Here is a 16050-nt window from a genome sequence, read left to right as displayed (position 1 = left end):
CCACATCCCAGCCAGCCCCGGCGCTTCCCTGGGTCACTCCAGCAGTGCTGGGGGGCACGGGCAGGCTCCAGCCCCCCATGGGGCACAGGGCCAAGGGGGTTCCCGCACCCCACAGAGCCGCCCCGACTCACAGCCCAGCGAGGGGCAACCGCTGTCTTTATTCTGCTCCAGTTTACAAAGCTTCAGCTGCAAAACGGAGCCAGAGCCCCGCCACGTCATCCCTTTGGTGCCTCCCGGGCCCCTCGCCCGGCCCCAGGGGCCCCCGGGGGCCCCCGGCTCTCCTCCCACGCCGGCTCTCCTCCCACGCCGGCGCCAGGAGGGACACGCAGCTGTCTCTGCCCTGCCCCGGGGCAGTGCCTCCCTCCTGGCCGGCGCCTCTCCGCCCGGCCGGCAGTGCCCTGCGCCGCGCTCCCCGCTCCACCGTCGCTGCTCCATAGGGCCCGGCCCGCTGATTTCGGTCCTGCTCCTCCGCCATCGCCGCGCTGGCACCTCCGGGGTCCCCGCAGCATGTGCAGTCTTCACTGTGGGCAAAGCTCTTCTGCGCCCCGACCCGGCCCGACCGCCCTCCTCGGCGGGTGGCACCAGCCCCTCACCGGGGCGTCAGGGCGGCTGCGGCCTCGGCTCTGCCCACAACGCTGGGGCCCGGCCCCGCCGGTGCCCAAGCTCTGCCCAGCTCAGCCCCGGCGCCGGCGCTCATGTGCCGGCGGCGGGGCCAAACCCCGGGCGCCCGGGGGGGGGCTCCTCGCCAGCCCCCTTGCCGCCCCCCGCCTCCAGCAGCCGGCGCAGGAGGCCGCGGGCGCGGAGGCAGCGGGGGGCCCGGCGGGGGCCGCGCAGGGCGCCCAGGAGCCGGGGCAGCTCGCGGGGCAGGCGGTAGGTGGGCAGGGGCCGCAGGGGCCGGGGCACGTCGCGGGGGCCGCAGAGGCGGCTGAAGTAGGCCAGCACCCAGCCGCCGGGCCGCCCCGCGCCCCCCGCCGCCCCCAGCTCGCCCCGCAGGCAGGCCATGGCGGCGCCGAAGACGTCGTGGGCGGCCCCCGGCGCCCCGGCGCCCCGCCACAGCCGGGCGCTGCCCCGGCTCCAGAGCAGCAGCACGGTGCCCCGCTCGCGGCCCACGCGGGCCCGCTGGGCGTAGAGCCAGGGCAGCCCCCCCAGGCGCCCCACGCCGCCCGACTCCCACAGGTCGAGGCGCACGTCGCAGCCCAGCGCGGCGCGCAGCAGCTCCGCCAAGGCGCGCGCCAGCCCCGCGTGCGCCTCCGAGTCGGGCGAGTACACCAGCAGCACGGGCCGGCGGCCCCCGGCGCCTGCGGGCGAGGGGGGTGCCGCTGACGGCCTGCCGGGGGGCCGCCCCCCGCGCCCGCCCCGCGCCCCGCGGCCCTCACCCGCGGCCGGCCTCCCGGCGCTGCAGCGGCTCCGGAGCAGCACGGCGACGGCCAGCACCAGCGCCAGCGCCAGCGCCGGCAGCCCAAAGCGCCTGCGAGAGACTGGTGGGGGGGGGTGAGGGGGGCGCCCGCCGCCCGCCCCGTCCCCGTCCCCGTCCCCGTCCCCGTCCCGCCGCCCCCGGGCCGCCGCTCACCGTCGGGGCAGAGGAGCCGCTTGCGGGCGAAGCGCACGTCCGAACGCCACACCTGGGGGGGGGAAGCGCGGTGGGTGGGGTTGCCCAGCCTGGGGGGGCACCGGAGCGGGGCTCGCGGGACCTTACCAGCACGCAGCCACCCAGGACGGGCGCCGGCGGCAGCAGCAGCGCCAGCTCCCCGGCAGTGGAGCCCTCCGCCTGCGAGGCACGGGGAGGCGTTGGTGGTGCGCGGCCCCCCATGCCGGCCCCCCCGGCCACCCCCGCCGCCCCACTCACCCGCGTGACGGTGTAGACGGGGCCCTGGGGCTGGCACTGCCCGCCATGGGGCTGGCACAGGGCCGCGCTGAAGGCGGCCGGCACGCTGGAGGCGAGGCGCAGGCGCAGGCGCAGGCCCTGGGCGCTCAGTGACACCTCCCAGGCGGTCTCTGCGGCAAGGAGAGGGCTGGGGCCCCCCTCCGCCAGCGCGGGGGCCGCGGGGGGCCGCGGCGGGCGGGGGGCTCACCTGGCCGGTGGGGGCACTCCACGTGGCTGCTGTTCCCGTAGGAGAACTGGGGGAGGCGGCGGGTCACCGCGGAGGCCGTGCCAGCCACCCCGGCCCCCCGCCTCGCCGGGACTCACCCTGAAGCAGAGCTGCGGGTGCACGTCCACCTTGTCCAGCACGTAGGCCTGGCACGGGCAGGGGGTCAGCGCCGCCGGCCCCATGCCGGCCCCACACCGCCTGCCCGCCGTGCCAGGGTGCCGCCGTCGCGCCCGGGCGCCAGGGCTCCTCACCTGCTCCTCCTCGCTGGCCGTGGAGTTGGGGATGTCGTGGCAGGGCGCAGCGCCGGCCGCCGCCTCCCTCCAGCACAGCGCGGCGTGAGGGCGCAGCGGGCAGCGGCCGCTCAGCCCCATCGCCATCTGGTCCTTGCTGCTGGCGCTGTAGTCGTGGAAGCGCACCGAGGACCACAGCTCGGGGCCGTCTGCGGGGCACAGGGTCAGCCGGCGGTGGGGGACGCGGATGGGATGGGATGGGACGCAGCCCCGCCGGGGACCCCCCAGCTGTCACTCACAGGCCGCTGGCTGCTCCTGGAAAGGGCACCTCTTGCTGCGCAGGCTGTCGCGGTGCGGGTAGGAGGCCTGGGGCAGCAGGCGGAGCGGTCAGGGCCACCTGGGCCCCCTCGCCAGGGCGCTGCAGCGGTGCAGAGCCCCCCCCAGCCCAGCGCCCTGGTGACGCACCTCAATGCACAGGCAGGGCACCAGGAACTCGTATGGCAGCAGGACGCATCGGCCCCCCGGCACCAGCACCTGCGGGGCCCAGGGGCTGTGTGAGCTCGCTGGCAGCGCGGGGACCCTCCGGATCCGCCCGGCCGGGCCCCGTGCGCTCGCAGCAGGGGGAACAACCGGAGGCGGTACCTGCTGGTGGAAGGGCCTGGGCAGCTCCTCGCACTCCAGGGCCAGCTGGTGGCACAGCCGCACCATCAGGGCAGGGCCGCGGGGCACGGACACCTCGATGGCCCGCGCTTCAGGCACCCAGGCGTGGGTGAACACGGGGCCTGCGGGGCGCACATGGCTCAGCCCGGCCCCGGTGTCCCCCCTCGTGGCGGGGCAGGGGATGGGGCCCCTCGGCTGTGCTCACCCGGCGGCTCGGTGGCAACCAGGTGGCTCCGGCTGAGGGCCAAGCCGCGGTCGGGGATGGTGCGCAGGGAGACGAGGACCCGCCGGCCGCTCTGCGCGGGGAAGCAGTCGAACCGCACCCGCCACTGCGGCGAGCCGGGGCTGAGCGGGCCGGGCTGGGCCGGGCGCCCCGCACGCTGCCCCTGGCCTCGCCGCCCGCCGGGCCCGCGGCCCCGCACTCACCGGCACGCCGCCCCGCGCCCCGCGCCGCCTCCACACCTGCAGCCAGCCGGCCCTGTTGGAGTCCAGCTCCAGGAAGTCGAGCTGCAGCCCGCGGACGCCGCCGAGCCCTGCGAGACACCGGCCCCGCTCTGACGCCGGCGGCCCTGCGTCCCACCGGCCGGTGAGACCTCGGGGCTCCCCCGCGGGGTGCCCGGCCCCGGGCGCTGCCCGTACCTGCGGCGGGGAGGGCCAGGCGCACCCGCAGGCACGGCTGGCACGGCTGCGGGCGCCGGCACAGGAGCGCCGTACTCAGCACCAGCGCGGGCGGCTCCAGCGGCGGCCCGGCGCGGGCGGCCCGGCGGCAGTGGGGCCTGCTCAGCGTGCTGTCGGCTGGCGGAGAGTGGAGGGGAGCCGTGCACCGGGAGTCCCGCGGCCCGGGAGAGCCCCGTGCACCGGGAAGCTCCGGGGAAGCCCCGTGCCCCGGGATTCCCGTGCACCGGGAAGCTCCAGGGCAGCCATGCACCGGGAGCGACGTGCCTCGGGATTCCCGTGCACCGGGAAGATCCGGGGAAACCCCATGCCCCGGGAGCCTCACGCACCGGGAAGCTCCGGGGGAACCGTGCACCGGGATTCCTGTGCACCGGGAAGATCCGGGGAAGCCCCTTGCCCCGGGAGCCCCGTGCACCAGGATTGCAGTGCCCCGGGAGCCCCGCGCCCCCGAGCGCCGCGCCCGCAGCCCTGCTCCCGGTCCCGGTCCCGGTCCTGTCCCGGGACGCCGCCCGCCCCGGCGCCGGGGCTACTCACCGCTGGCCCGGCACTCCTGCAAGCGAAGACACGGGGTCAGCGCGCCGCCGGGACCCGCTCCCCCCCCGCGCCGCCCCCCCGGCGCTTACGAAGTTGGCGGAGACCCGGAGGCGGGTGACGGCCCCGGCGGCGGCGAGGAGCGCGGCGGCGGCGGCGAGCAGCAGGGCGCGGGGCACCGGGCGCCCCATGGCCGAGCGCGGCGCACGGCGCCCTCCCGCCGCCGCCGCCGGGGCCGGATCCCCGCCCGCCGCCCGCCGCCCCTCCCCGGCCGGCCCCGCCGCATTCCTCCGGCGGCACGTGCGGCCGCCCCGACGCCGCGGCGACAGGCGCCACGCGGGGGCGGCGCGACCTGGTTGCGGCGGCAGCGCTTCCTGCGGCGGTGGCCGCCGCCCCCGTGGGAAACTGCCCCGCGGGGCGAGCGTACACCCGGCCTCGGCCCGCGGCTCCTTTATTTCCATATCGCTACACACGCGAGCCCGGGGGTGGCAGCGGGGAGGGGGCACCGGCACCGACCCCCCCGCGGCGGCAGGCTTCCTTCTGCGACCCTGAGCCACGCTGGTCCCCAAAGGGGCCGGAGGGGGCAGCCCCCACTCTGCCGCGGGGCGCTGCCTCCTTTATGCCCCACAGCTCTGCGGCCTGGGCAAGGCCAGCAAGCCCGAGTGCCCCCCCTTCCCTCCCGCCACCCCCCGCACGTCCCCAGGGAGGTGGCAGGGCTGGCGAGGACAGGCAGGGCGCCACAGGGCTCCAGCCCCCTCCGCCCAGGTCCGCGGCCGGAGCGGCACGCGTGCGCGCTCTGCCCCGGCCCCGCTCATTTCTTCTTCTTCTCCTGCGTGCTGGTGAACCAGGAGTCCAGCAGCTTCTTGCTGTAGTAGAGCTGCCAGCCGTGCACCTGCGCGGCCACCACCACCACCAGGTACATGACGGACACGGCGGAGAAGCCGAAGATGAAGCGATAGGCCTTGCCGTGGCGGTAGAGCTGCTGCGCCATGGGGAACATCTCCATGGCGCCGTAGATGAGGGGCGCCACGGAGAAGAGGCCGGTGCTGATCATGGAGAGCACCAGGTAGCTGATGTTGTTGCGGGGGAAGGAGAGGAGGCCCAGCAGGGAGGGCAGGATGCTCAGCAGGTAGGGGTACTCCCACTGGTAGGGCATGGCCACCTGGTCGTGCGGCAGCAGCTTGAGGTGCCCCACGCACATCTGGGCCAGCAGCAGCAGCCAGATGCCCACGTGCATGTAGATCAGCTTCTTGATCTCGGCCTTGAGGGCCACGCTGCGGAGAGAGGCCGCCGTGAGCGCCGCGGGGGCCCAGCCCGGGCCCCGGGGCCCAGCGGGGAGGGGCTGGGCCCGGCGGGCCCCCGCGGCGGCAGGACGCTACCTCATCTGGTAGTGCGAGGCCACGCGCTCCCGGTGCTGGTAGTCGCTGCCGTCGGTGCCGGTGGCGCGGGGGCCCCCGCGAGAGGCCATGGCGCGGCCGCAGCTGCCTGCGGAGACACAGCCAGAGGCGACGCTGGGCCCCGGCCCGGGCACCCCGCCACCGCCCCGTCCCGTCCCCCGGACCCCCCGGCGGCGGTCCCGGCCCTGGGGGCCCCTGACAGCAGCCCCGGCCCCCCCGAGCAGCCCCGGCGCCGGGACCTGCCGCTACCCGGCGCCTCCGGCCCCCGCCCCGCCGCACCCCACCTGCCACCGGGCCGGGCCGCTCTACCCGCGCTTCCGGCTCTCTATGGGCCCGCCTGCCCCTGCCAGAATGCCCCAGCCGTTACGCACCGCCCGCCGCTCTGCGCGCCCGGAAGCTAAGCTCTATGGCCGCTGCGGGCTTGGCCTCTCGGGCCAGCCGCCGCGCAGGCGCAGTGGCGCCATGGCGGGGGGAAGCGCCGTGCGCGTGCTGACGCGCGCCGCAGGGTCAGCGGGGGCGCGCGTGGGGCGGGGGCACGTGGGGCGGGGACGCGCGTGGGTGTGCGGGAGCTGCGGCGGGGACGTGCGTGCGGTGGGGGCGGTGCACGTGGGGCGGAGACGGGCGTGGGTGAGCGGAGGGCTGCGGCAGGGACGCGCGTGGGGGCGGGAACGGGGACACGTGGGGTGGGGACACGCGTGGGGTGCGGAAGGGATCGCGTGGGGTGGGAACACGCGTGGGTGAGCGGGGAGCTGCGGCAGGGACGCGCGTTGGAGCGGGAACGGGGACACGTGGGGCAGGGACACGCGTGGGTGTGCAGGGAGCTGCGGCGGGGACACGCGTGGGGGTGGGAACGGGGTTGCTGGGCAGGAACACGCGTGGGACAGGCACGTGGCTGTGGTGGGGCAGGGACACGCGTGGGGCAGGCACAGGAGGGCACGCGCGGGAGAGGGCAGGAGTGTGGGGGCTGCGGGGCAGGGACATGTGTGGGGCAGGTGCGGGGGGAGCACACTTGGGGGAGGGCAGGGATGTGGGGGGCTGCGGGGCAGGGTGCATGTGGGGCAGGCATGGGGGGCACATGTGGGGCAATGCACGGGGGTGTGGGGGGCAAGCATGGGAGTGGGCACAGCTGGGGGCCTGTGGGGTGCCAATGCGCGTGGGGGGCTGGCGGGGGCAGCAGAGGGGCGCTGGTGCAGGGACCCCCCACGGGGGCGGGCGGGGGGTGGCAGGGTCCCGGTGTGCCCCCACCCAGCCCACCGGCGCCGCAGGTGGGGGGGGGCCGGCGCGGGGCGGCCGCTGGGTGCCGAGGAGACGCTGGCGCTGCTGGAGGCCGCCGTGGTGCACCAGGAAGGTACCGTGGGGCCGGCGGGCGGCGGGGGGGCTGCCGGGGGGGCCGCGCTGACCCCACGCCGTCCCTCGCAGGAGCCGTGCTGGCGCTCAGCAAGCCGCTGGGGCTGCCCGTGTGCGGTGAGTGCGTGGGGGGGCCGGGGGGCCGCGGGGGCCGCGGCGGGTGCTGAGCCCCGGTGTCACAGGCGGCAGCGGGGAGCTGAGCCTGGCGGCACTGCTGCCGGCGCTGAGCCGGCGCCTGGGCCTGCCGCCCGAGCTGCACGTGGTCAAGGCGCCCGGCAGGTACGTGGTGGGTCCCGGGGGGGGGGACATGGAGCCGTGGGGCGCCCCCCCCACGCTGCCCTGCTTCCCGCAGGGAGAGCTCCGGCCTCGTCCTCCTGTCCAGCTGCCGCCGCACCACCGAGCGCCTCCAGCGCTTCTTCGCCCAGGCCCGCAGCAGCGGCCGCTTCCCCACCACGTACTGGTGAGCCGCCGCTGCGGGGGGGGGCAGAGCGGGGGCCCTGTCCCGGGCTGACCCCCCCCCCCCATGCCCACAGCGCCGTCACCGTGGGGGTCCCGGCAGAGCCCGAGGGCGAGGTGCGCACGGGGCTGCGCTGGCAGCGGCTCGGCGACGCCGCGGGGGTAAGGCGATGGCGGGGGGGGGGTACGTGGGGGGGGCGCCCCCGCGGCTGGCAGCTGAGGCCCGGCTCCGGTGGGCGCAGGCGGTGCCCGTGGCGGCCCCGTCCCGCGGCAGCCTGGCCAGGAAGGAGGTGAAGACGACCCTGACGCGCTACCGGGTGCTGGGCGCCGCGGGGGGCTGCGCCCTGCTGCAGCTGCAGCCCAGGACAGGTGGGTGGCAGCGCGGGGGGGGGGGACAAAGTGGGGAGGGGACGGCGGTGGCCCCGGGCTCACGCTGGCCCCACTGCCCCCACAGCCTTCCCTGGGCAGCTCCTGGCGCACCTGGCGCTGCTGCTGTGCCCGGCGCTGGGCGACCCCCAGCCCCGCGTGGGCCGCGTCCTGGGCCAGCCCTTCCTGCTGCCTGCCGAGGCCGCCCAGCCCCCCACGCAGGTACCGCCGGGGGGACTTGGGTGGGGGGGGGGTAGTGGGGCCCCTGCACAGCCCCCCGTGCTGACCCTACTGCTCGGTGCAGGTGCTGGACGAGGAGCTCGCGCGCCGGCTGCGCCTGGCGCCGGGGCGGCCCCCCCCGCTGCACCTGCACCTGCAGCGGCTGGCGCTGCCGGGGGCCGAGCTGACGGCCCCGCCGCCCCCCCCCTTCCTGCGCACCCTGCGCCTGCTGGGGCTGCCCGGCCCCGACGTGGCCCCGGTGCCCCCGCATTAAAGCCTGCTCCGCACCCGCGCTGCTCCCCGTGCTTGCTTTCACGTTTTTGGCAAGAGCTGCCCCGAGGGGCCCCCCCTCACCCCTGTCGGGCGCTTGGCTGCCTGGTTTCCCCCCCCCGCCGGGCTGCACGCTGCAGCGGTGACCGCAGCGGAGCTGCTGGTGGTTTCCATCGGTGGTGCCGGTTCCTGCTGGCGGGCACCGGGGGGGGGGGGCCTCACCCCATCTCCCCACGCTGGGAACGCTGGGGCTGGGAACGCGGCCGTGGGGGGAAGCCACGTTGCGCCGTACCCCCTGCCTCCCGCCCCACAAACGGGCAGAGCCTTGCTCCCGTGCGCCGGCGTGTTTTCCCGGCCGCGGCGTGGGGCCGGGCCGGGTGCTCACGTGTGGCAACAGCAGGAGGGCTGGGAAGAGCCCGGAGCCCCCCGTGCTGCGGGATGGGAGCGGGGGGCTGCAGGGCCCGGGTGCCGCGACCTCTCCGGCGGGTCCAGCACTGCAGCTCCTGTGCCGTCTCCTCCCGGTGCTCGTCAGGCCTCGGCGCTCTTCCACGGTGCCGTGCCCCCGGGAGCTGCCACGCGCCCCTGCCCCGGCCCGTCACGGCGGGGGCGATGGAGGGGGCACCGCAGCCCAGCCAAGGCGAGGCAGGGGGGCACAGCTGCCGTGCTGCGCCGGCCGGCGGGGCAGAGCACCGTCCCGCACGCCCGCGGGGGCTCGGGGCCGCCCGGGGCTCCCGGGAGCCGCGGGAAGGACGTCGGAGCCGCGGAGCAGCCCCAGGGCTGCTCCTGCCGCCGGCCGAGGCGTGGGAGCCGGCGGGGTGCCGGGGTGGGGAGCAGAGCACAGCGGGGGCACAGCACGCGCTCCCTCCCTGCCGCCGGGGCCCCAGGGCGCTCCGGGGCGGGCGGCTGGGTCCCCTCCGAGGAGATGGGCAGCACCGGCTGCCTCCCCCGGGCCGGCTCCCTGCCTGGTGTGCAGGGCTGGGTCACTATTGCCCCCTCCGGCGGTGCCGGGGGCCGGGGGAGCCCCGCCACGCAGCGCTGCCGGGGGCCCCACACGCTCGGGACGGGCGGCACGGGGAGCCGCCGGCCGTGGGGCGCGCTGGCTGCGGGGGGCCGGGGGCTGCCCCGTGGCTTGCCCAGCGGGGAGCCTTCCACCAGGAACTTCATGCCCACGTAGTGGGGCACGGCCACCGGCGCCTGCGGAGGAGGCAGGGTGACGTAGGGCAGCCTGGGCAGGGAGCCGCTCTCCCGGCTGCCCCAACCGCCCACCCAAGGCCAGCAGGAAAGCGAGTGGCCATGGCCTCAAGGACCCCCAAAGGGTCCCCACTTTGGGGACAGGTCCTTTGGCCCTATAGTTCCGGGCTTCCCCTCTAAGCCTTTTGGCTTCTTGCCCCATGGAAGTGCCCCTCTTGCCCTGTAGCCCATTTCTTCTGCTGCCGGTTGCTTTCCTGGGTCAACCTCGCGCTTGGGCCAACCTCGCGCTTGGGCCAGGTGGAGCCTGCGCATCCCTCGCATTGCCGCAGGTCCCAGCCCCGGGTGGCCGGGCAGGGGCAGGCTCCCTCCAGCCTTGCTCACCTGCTTGTAGATGAGCTCAAAGGCGCCCGTGGGACAGTTGCGGTCAGCCTTGCGGTCGATGACCACGCGGAGCGTGTCCCGCTGGACGCCGGCGCACAGCCGGCTGGTGACCGCCGTGGAGGCGGCCATGGTGGGGCTGGCGTTGATCTCCAGCAGCCAGGGCTGGAAGTCCTCCCCGAAGACAAAGTCGGCCCCGTAGAGCTCGAAGCTGCCCTTGCGGGACTGCACCAGGTCCTGCGAGGCCTGCACGGCGTGCACGATGGCCGCCTTCATGCCGGGCACCATGACGTCGGGCCAGGCGCGCGCCTGCCCCAGCTGCTCCAGGTAGGCCTGGAACTGCTGGGAGGACCACATGTTGTCGGCGGGCAGCTGGGGGGGGCGGCCCCGCGCGTTCTCGTAGCGCCGCTGGACGGAGTTGTTGCAGAGGTGGACGGCGCTGGGGCGGAGAGAGCGGGGTCAGCGGCGGCGGCGGCGGGCCCGGGGCGGCAGGGGGGCCGCGCCGCACTCACGCGTCCAGGCTCTGCAGGGAGAAGGGCTGGCTGGAGAAGCGCAGGTAGCTGTCGCGGTAGAACCAGACGGTCAGCGGGTTCCAGTCGGTCACCAGGAACCACTGGCGCACGTCGAACTTGGTGCCGAAGATGAGGAGGGGCCGCTCCACGTACTTCTGCACCACCCACTTGCCCTCCTTGGCCAGCAGCGGGTTGCAGTCCACCAGCCGCAGCACCTCCTCCAGGCGGGCCAGGCAGACGATCCCTGCGCGGCAGCGGCCGCCGTGCCGGAGCGGCGCCGGGCAGCGTCCCGGCGGCACCTCGCCCCCCCGCTCCCTACCTCTGCCCCGGGACTTGGCCCCGGGCTTCACGATCCAGATGTTGCGGTCGCCCTCCATGTCCAGCTGCGGGAGCAGCGCTGCCAGGTGCCGCAGCGTCGCCCGGCTGTGCTCCAGCAGCGCCCCGGGCGCCTCCAGCGCGGCACCCTCGCTGCGGGCACACGCGACGCTCAGCGCCGGCCGCGCGGCTCCCCCCGCGCCAACGCCGCCTCCCCGGCACCTACTGCACCACGCGGTAGTAGCCCTGCAGGAACCGGTCCCAGCAAGCGCCGCCGGCGTGCGGGGGCTCCCCGTCGATGTCCTGGTGCCGCAGGCTGCTCAGGTGCTCGCCGCACGCCCGCAGGGCCTCCTCCAGCAGCCGGGCGGGCAGGCGGCTCCCTGCCGCGGCGCGGGGTGAGCGCCGGGGAGCGGGTGCAAGGGGGAGGGCGCAGAAACCACGTCCCGGAGGCGAGGACCAGCCCAGCGCAGGCACTCACCCGGCGTCGCGCTGGGCTTCGGGGGCTGCTCCGGCCCCTGCGCCCGCTGCAGTGCCACTTTGAGGAGGCCGCGAGCGGCGGTGAGCTGGAAATCCTCTGCGCGAGCGGCACGTCAGCCCGTGGCGGGGACACCCCGCCGTGGGGACGCCCCCGGGGCAGCGCTCACCGATGAAGGCTTGCTTCTCCTCGGCGGTGCCCAGCCGGTAGCAGCGCGGGAAGAAGGCGTCCACGTCGGCCTGGTCAAACCAGTGCAGGTTTCGCAGGTTGAGACAGAGCCCGGCCTAAGGGGGGAGATGGGCGTCAGCACCCGTGGGCTCCCTGAGCGCCTTGGGGGGCTGCGCTTACTGCCCTGGGAGCCCCCGCCGCCCCGGGAGCCCCCGCCGCCCGGCCCACCTTGGTGGTGAAGGAGCCCGCCTGGGCGAAGTGGTTCAGCACCTGGTCCTTGCGCAGCGAGCGGCTGTCGACGGCGTCGCGGCGGCTGGTCCAGATGAAATAAGGCAGCTGGTTTCGGAGCAGCTGGGACTGCGGGTGGGAAGGTGACCCCTGTCCCCCCGAATCTGCCCTGGCTTCTGGGGACACCCCCAGCCCTTCAGCCCCAGCACACGCAGCTGACCATGAGGTTGTAGGTGCCACTGGGGTCCTCATCCTGCTCCTCCTCCTCCTCCTCGTCTGGGGAAGGTCGGAGTCGGCCAAGCCCGGCGCATCCCCACCACGGCGGGCACCTCAGGGCGGGCACCTCAGGGCGGGCACCTCAGGGCGGGCGCAGGGCTCCCCACCGGGACGCATCCCACCGCCATTGCGTCCCCGCGACCAAGGCTGAGGAGCATCCCCGCCCCGGGGCCCGCAGCATCTCCAGGCCCTCCCCCGGGAAGCTGCTGCTCCGCGCGGAGCCTGGAGCACAGAAAGTGCCCACCGCACCCTGACCTTCCTCGGCAGCACCACCATCGCCCTCCTCCTCGCCGCCGGGAAGGCGCTGGTGCCCGCGCCCTGCCTTGTGCGCCCAGGAGAGCTTCTTCTCCACCCAGCCGCGGGCTCGCAGCAGCCTCCGGATCACCGGGTAGGGGCCTTGCAGCGCAAAGATCTTCTTTTGCTGGGGAGGGCCAGCAGAGCTGGGCACGCTGCCCGGCTGGGCCCCAGAGGCAGGCAGCGCCGCGGGAAGCCACCGCGCCGTGGGGCCGGGCAGACAGTGGCGTGGGGCCCTCACCTCCACGGCCCTCTCCACGTGCAGCCTGGCCCGCTTCAACCGCTCGGGGTCGAGCCAGGGGCGCCTGCCGCGCTGGCAGCACCCACAGCCCTTGGTCGCCGGTGCCGGGTGCCCTGGGGGGGGGAGCCCCAACTCGGCAGCACGTCCCCGGGGGTGGGGGGGAATGGGGGAGTGGTGGCGCAGGAGGGAGAGGCTCCTACCATCCTGCCGCTGCCTGGGCAGACCCGCAGGGAAGGGGGCAGGCAGGGCCGCTTTCTCCGCTGCCGCCGCGTCCGCCGCTCGCTCAATCCGCATGTCGAGAAACCCCCGTGAAAGCCCACTCTGCCCTCGCCCGCTGGGCCAGGGGCTCAACCAGGGGCTGCCGGTGCGCCCGGGGGGCTGCGGCCCGCCGCCCCTGCCCCTCACCCGGAGGGCTGCTCGCCCTGCAGCCACCAGCAGCCTCCCGGCCCGCTAGTCATGGCGCGTCCTGGGGATGCGGAGAAGCCGCTGGCAGTGCAGGACGCCTGCATGCGCCGGAGCGGGGCCCCAGGATGCTCCAGCCGGATGCCGCTGCAGCAGGACACTGCTGACAGCCCCGAGGGCGGCCCCACAGCAGGGGCCGTGCCGGGGGGCAGCCGAGCAGCCTGGGGTGGGGGAAGGCCCCGGTCCCCCAACTAGGCGATGCACGCTGGAGCTTGCAGTGCGACATATGCGGCCCCCCACCAACACAGTCCCCCTGTACCCCACAGCCGCTATCTCTCCCCACAGCCCCTCGCAGACCCCCTTGTACCCCAGACCCCCCTACAGACCCTACCTCTCCCCACAAACCCCCTTGTACCACATTGACCCCCCCACACATACCCCATCGCTCCTTACAGCCCCCCCTTGTGCCCCACCAACCCCTACAGACCCCATCCTACCCCCCAGCTCCCATTGTACCTCACCACGCCCCCAACCCCCCTACAGACCCCGTTGTACCCCACAGCTCCCCTAAAGACCCCTCCACAGCCCCCCACAGACCCCGTTGTGCCCCACAGCCCCCCCCCGCCGGGCTCCGCGCCCCAGCCCGGCCCGCACCGTCGGGGCCGCCCCTGCTGTTTGGCGTTGCCATGGCGCCGCCGCCAGGCCCCGCCCCCGCGCCGCCAGGCCCCGCCCCCTCCCCAAGGCAGCGCGGGGGGGGCCCCCACCCCCAGGCACAAGGAAGCTGCTCAGCCCAGTTACAGCAAACGAGGAATTCTTTAAAAAAAAAGAAAAACAAAGGAAAAAAAAAAAAAACAAGGACAGAGACCAGGGAGCTGACACAGTCTCAGGCAAGCACGGTTTGCTTCAGGACACCGCGTCCTCTCGCCCGTCCCCGGGACGGCGCCGTGCATCCCGCGCGCGGCTCCGTGGCATCCGGCAGCTTCTCCTCTCCTCCGCAGGCAGCGAGGGCGGGCTGCGGCCAGCCCTGCGGGGCAGCGCGTGGGAACGCGGGAGAAGCGGGGCGCCCGGCACCACGGCTCAAAACTGCAGGGCAAGAGGGGAAGGCACAGGGCTGCTGACTGCCTGCTCCTCGCGCGCTCGCCCTTCCCTCCCACCCCAGCGTGGGATCCGCACTGCCCCGAGGTGGCCTCGAGCCATGGCGAGCTGATTAACGGGGACGGAGGCTGACAATAATTGTGGGTATTAACTCTTCCAGGCATCCTCACACTCCTCAAGCACTCCCCCCTGCCCCTAAGGCCACCTTCCCAGAGGGCTGCCACCAGCTGCCCCGCAGACGGGGACAGCCCGGGGCCAGGCTTCTGCACGAGGGTCGCAGCAGGCCCGAGCCCCACCCCCCCCCAGGGACGCGGGAAGCGTCACCCCCCGCTCTAGAGCCTCACATTCTTGAGGAACTCCTCGGCCACAATGCGAGCCCTGGCGTTGACAGACAGCTTCATCTCGCTGATCTCCTTGTCGATCTCCTCCATAAAATGGATCACGAAATCCACGAGCTTGTGCTTGTACATCTGCTCTGTGTGGAAGTTGGTGATCAAGAAGCTGATGTCGTAGCCCTGGGGAAGAGAGAAGTGGCACAAGCAGTCAGCACACCGATCCCACAACCTCGCGCCCTCGTTCTGCTCCAGAGACCCCCCCCACCCCCGGCAACGCTGAAAAGGCAGCAGGACGCTGCTCTGCGGCTCCCCGGGTCACCTCACCTCCACGGGCTTCCTGCGCAGGATGAAGAAGTTCTCAGCCCTCATCATCATAAAACGCATGAATTTATGGCACAAGATCTTCTCAATCTCATCAGCCTGCAGAGAGAAAGCAGAAGTGAGGCTTCCTCCAAGCAGTGTGCAAGCCACCAGCTCATTCCCTCCCCTCCCACCAGCTCACCTGCTTCACCGCAATGCTGACTCGCACAGAGTTAATGGATCCCTCGATAAGAACCTTCTCCTTCTCGTTCCTGCTGATGATCACTGGCTGCAACAGCAGCTCTTTGCTGCTTCTGCAGATGCAAGAGAAGGTCGGGAGTGATTAAAAGGGAGCATTTGCTGGCCACACGGGGGCACACAGGGTACACAAGCAGGAAGCTGCAGGGATCACAGCCAACGCGGACACTTGGAGTTTTAGTTTCGTGCTCCTACGTGATGCTTTCCACCTCCTAGATGCGTGCATCACGAAGGCAGACTCCCCCTTCTCTCCACAGTTCCTCAGCTCGCCTGCTGGGTCCAGCCCCGCGGCTGGCTGGGGGCAGCTGCTGAGCAGGGAGGCCTCTCCAGCAGCATCCAGGCTGCACAGTCCCCTCATGTTGGGCACAGACACGCTAAGCGGAGGCAACAGTGACTAAACAGGATTGCTTTTGGATGTAAAGACCCCAGCAAGAATTAACCCACCCGTGTCTGAGAACAGAACTCAGGTAGACTTAGGGCAACAAAACCAGAGCAGAGACTGTTTTCCCCCCCGTGCTGCACAACGGCTCCGCAGGGACATGCTGGCCCCGGGGCCCAGCGGAGGCCGAGCAGCAGCCTGGGGAGGGCAGAGGGCCCGAGCAGAGCGGGGCCCCGCGGGCGCGGCCACCCCCGGCCGTACCTGACTTCCACCTCGGGCTTGTTGTGGCGCTCCACGACCTGCGAGGAGAAGTTCTCCAGGCACAGCGCGGCCTGCAGCGTGGCACGCACCGCGTTCAGGTACGGGCGCAGCGTGGCGGTCTGCGGGGACACGGCGTCAGCAGCACCGCGCGGCCCGCCGCCCCCGGCCCCGGGCCCCGCCACCCGGTCCGCCCCTGCCAACCCCCCGGTCCGGGCCCGTCGCCCCCGGTGTGCCCCGGCCTAGGACTCGCCGACCCCCCCTCAGGGCCCGCCATCCCCGGCCCGCCCCCATCCCGGTGCCGGTGCCGGTGCCGCCGGCGCGGCCCCCGCCGTCCCCCGCCCTACCATGGTGGCGGCTCCGGTCCGGTCCCGGGAAGCGGAAGTGGCGGCCCCCGGCGGTCCTCTCTTCCGGGATGGCCAGGAGCTCCCACTGCGGCGGGAGGGGGGTCAGAGGAGGCTCCCGCCGAGCGCACGGCCCGCACGGGGACGGCCCCGCTGCGCCGCGCAGAGGGAAGCGACGGCGGCGGCGCAGCAGGGGGAGCGCGGCGGCAGCGGCTCGAGGCGGGGGGGCGGCGGCCCGCCTACCCCCCCGCCCCGCCGCCTTGGTACAGTCCTGTCACTGCATCCATATTAGGGAAGGCAGAAAGAGCGCGGGCCGGGCCAATGGGCGCTGGGCGCTGGGCGCGGCTCGGCCAATGGGAA

At 74.5% G+C, this 16050-nt stretch overlaps 4 protein-coding genes across 9 annotated transcripts; all 4 read right to left on the bottom strand.

The window, feature by feature from the left end:
* Positions 1–139: 139 nt before the first annotated feature.
* IL17RE (interleukin 17 receptor E) lies at positions 140–4429 on the bottom strand. Of its 5 annotated transcripts, XM_064519034.1 has the most exons (16): positions 4279–4429; positions 4190–4205; positions 3620–3775; positions 3407–3513; positions 3186–3309; positions 2963–3102; positions 2786–2854; positions 2620–2686; positions 2342–2529; positions 2189–2236; positions 2073–2118; positions 1847–1995; positions 1697–1768; positions 1571–1622; positions 1377–1478; positions 140–1298 (listed from the first exon to the last, which is right to left on the bottom strand). In XM_064519034.1, the coding sequence occupies exons 1-16, from the start codon at positions 4375–4377 to the stop codon at positions 694–696; spliced, it is 2040 nt and encodes a 679-aa protein (XP_064375104.1). In that variant the 5' UTR covers positions 4378–4429; the 3' UTR covers positions 140–693. The 5 variants fall into 5 exon arrangements, with proteins under 5 accessions (XP_064375104.1, XP_064375101.1, XP_064375105.1 ...); XM_064519031.1 differs by having other exon boundaries at positions 140–1478; XM_064519035.1 differs by lacking the exon at positions 1377–1478.
* Positions 4430–4620: 191 nt separating this feature from the next.
* On the bottom strand, positions 4621–6081 carry JAGN1 (jagunal homolog 1). Of its 2 annotated transcripts, none has more exons than XM_064519037.1 (3): positions 5955–6081; positions 5566–5671; positions 4621–5460 (listed from the first exon to the last, which is right to left on the bottom strand). In XM_064519037.1, exons 2-3 carry the CDS (start codon positions 5652–5654, stop codon positions 4998–5000), a joined length of 552 nt encoding a protein of 183 aa, XP_064375107.1. In that variant the 5' UTR covers positions 5655–5671; positions 5955–6081; the 3' UTR covers positions 4621–4997. The 2 variants fall into 2 exon arrangements, with proteins under 2 accessions (XP_064375107.1, XP_064375106.1); XM_064519036.1 differs by having other exon boundaries at positions 5868–5971.
* TTLL3 (tubulin tyrosine ligase like 3) lies at positions 5988–12613 on the bottom strand. Its single transcript, XM_064518559.1, has 13 exons — positions 12520–12613; positions 12320–12432; positions 12040–12205; positions 11729–11865; positions 11509–11637; positions 11282–11396; positions 11089–11211; positions 10864–11017; positions 10323–10790; positions 9814–10249; positions 9327–9435; positions 7264–7401; positions 5988–6442 (listed from the first exon to the last, which is right to left on the bottom strand). Exons 1-13 carry the CDS (start codon positions 12611–12613, stop codon positions 5988–5990), a joined length of 2637 nt encoding a protein of 878 aa, XP_064374629.1.
* Positions 12614–13515: 902 nt separating this feature from the next.
* ARPC4 (actin related protein 2/3 complex subunit 4) lies at positions 13516–15933 on the bottom strand. The gene is made up of 6 exons (XM_026093150.2): positions 15694–15933; positions 15350–15468; positions 14654–14765; positions 14476–14571; positions 14161–14331; positions 13516–13804 (listed from the first exon to the last, which is right to left on the bottom strand). The coding sequence occupies exons 1-6, from the start codon at positions 15694–15696 to the stop codon at positions 13799–13801; spliced, it is 507 nt and encodes a 168-aa protein (XP_025948935.1). The 5' UTR covers positions 15697–15933; the 3' UTR covers positions 13516–13798.
* Positions 15934–16050: the final 117 nt, after the last annotated feature.

The sequence above is a fragment of the Dromaius novaehollandiae genome, chromosome 12 (genome assembly GCF_036370855.1).
Source record: "Dromaius novaehollandiae isolate bDroNov1 chromosome 12, bDroNov1.hap1, whole genome shotgun sequence".
NCBI lineage: Eukaryota > Metazoa > Chordata > Aves > Casuariiformes > Dromaiidae > Dromaius > Dromaius novaehollandiae.
This window is presented reverse-complemented; position numbering and strand designations above follow the sequence as displayed.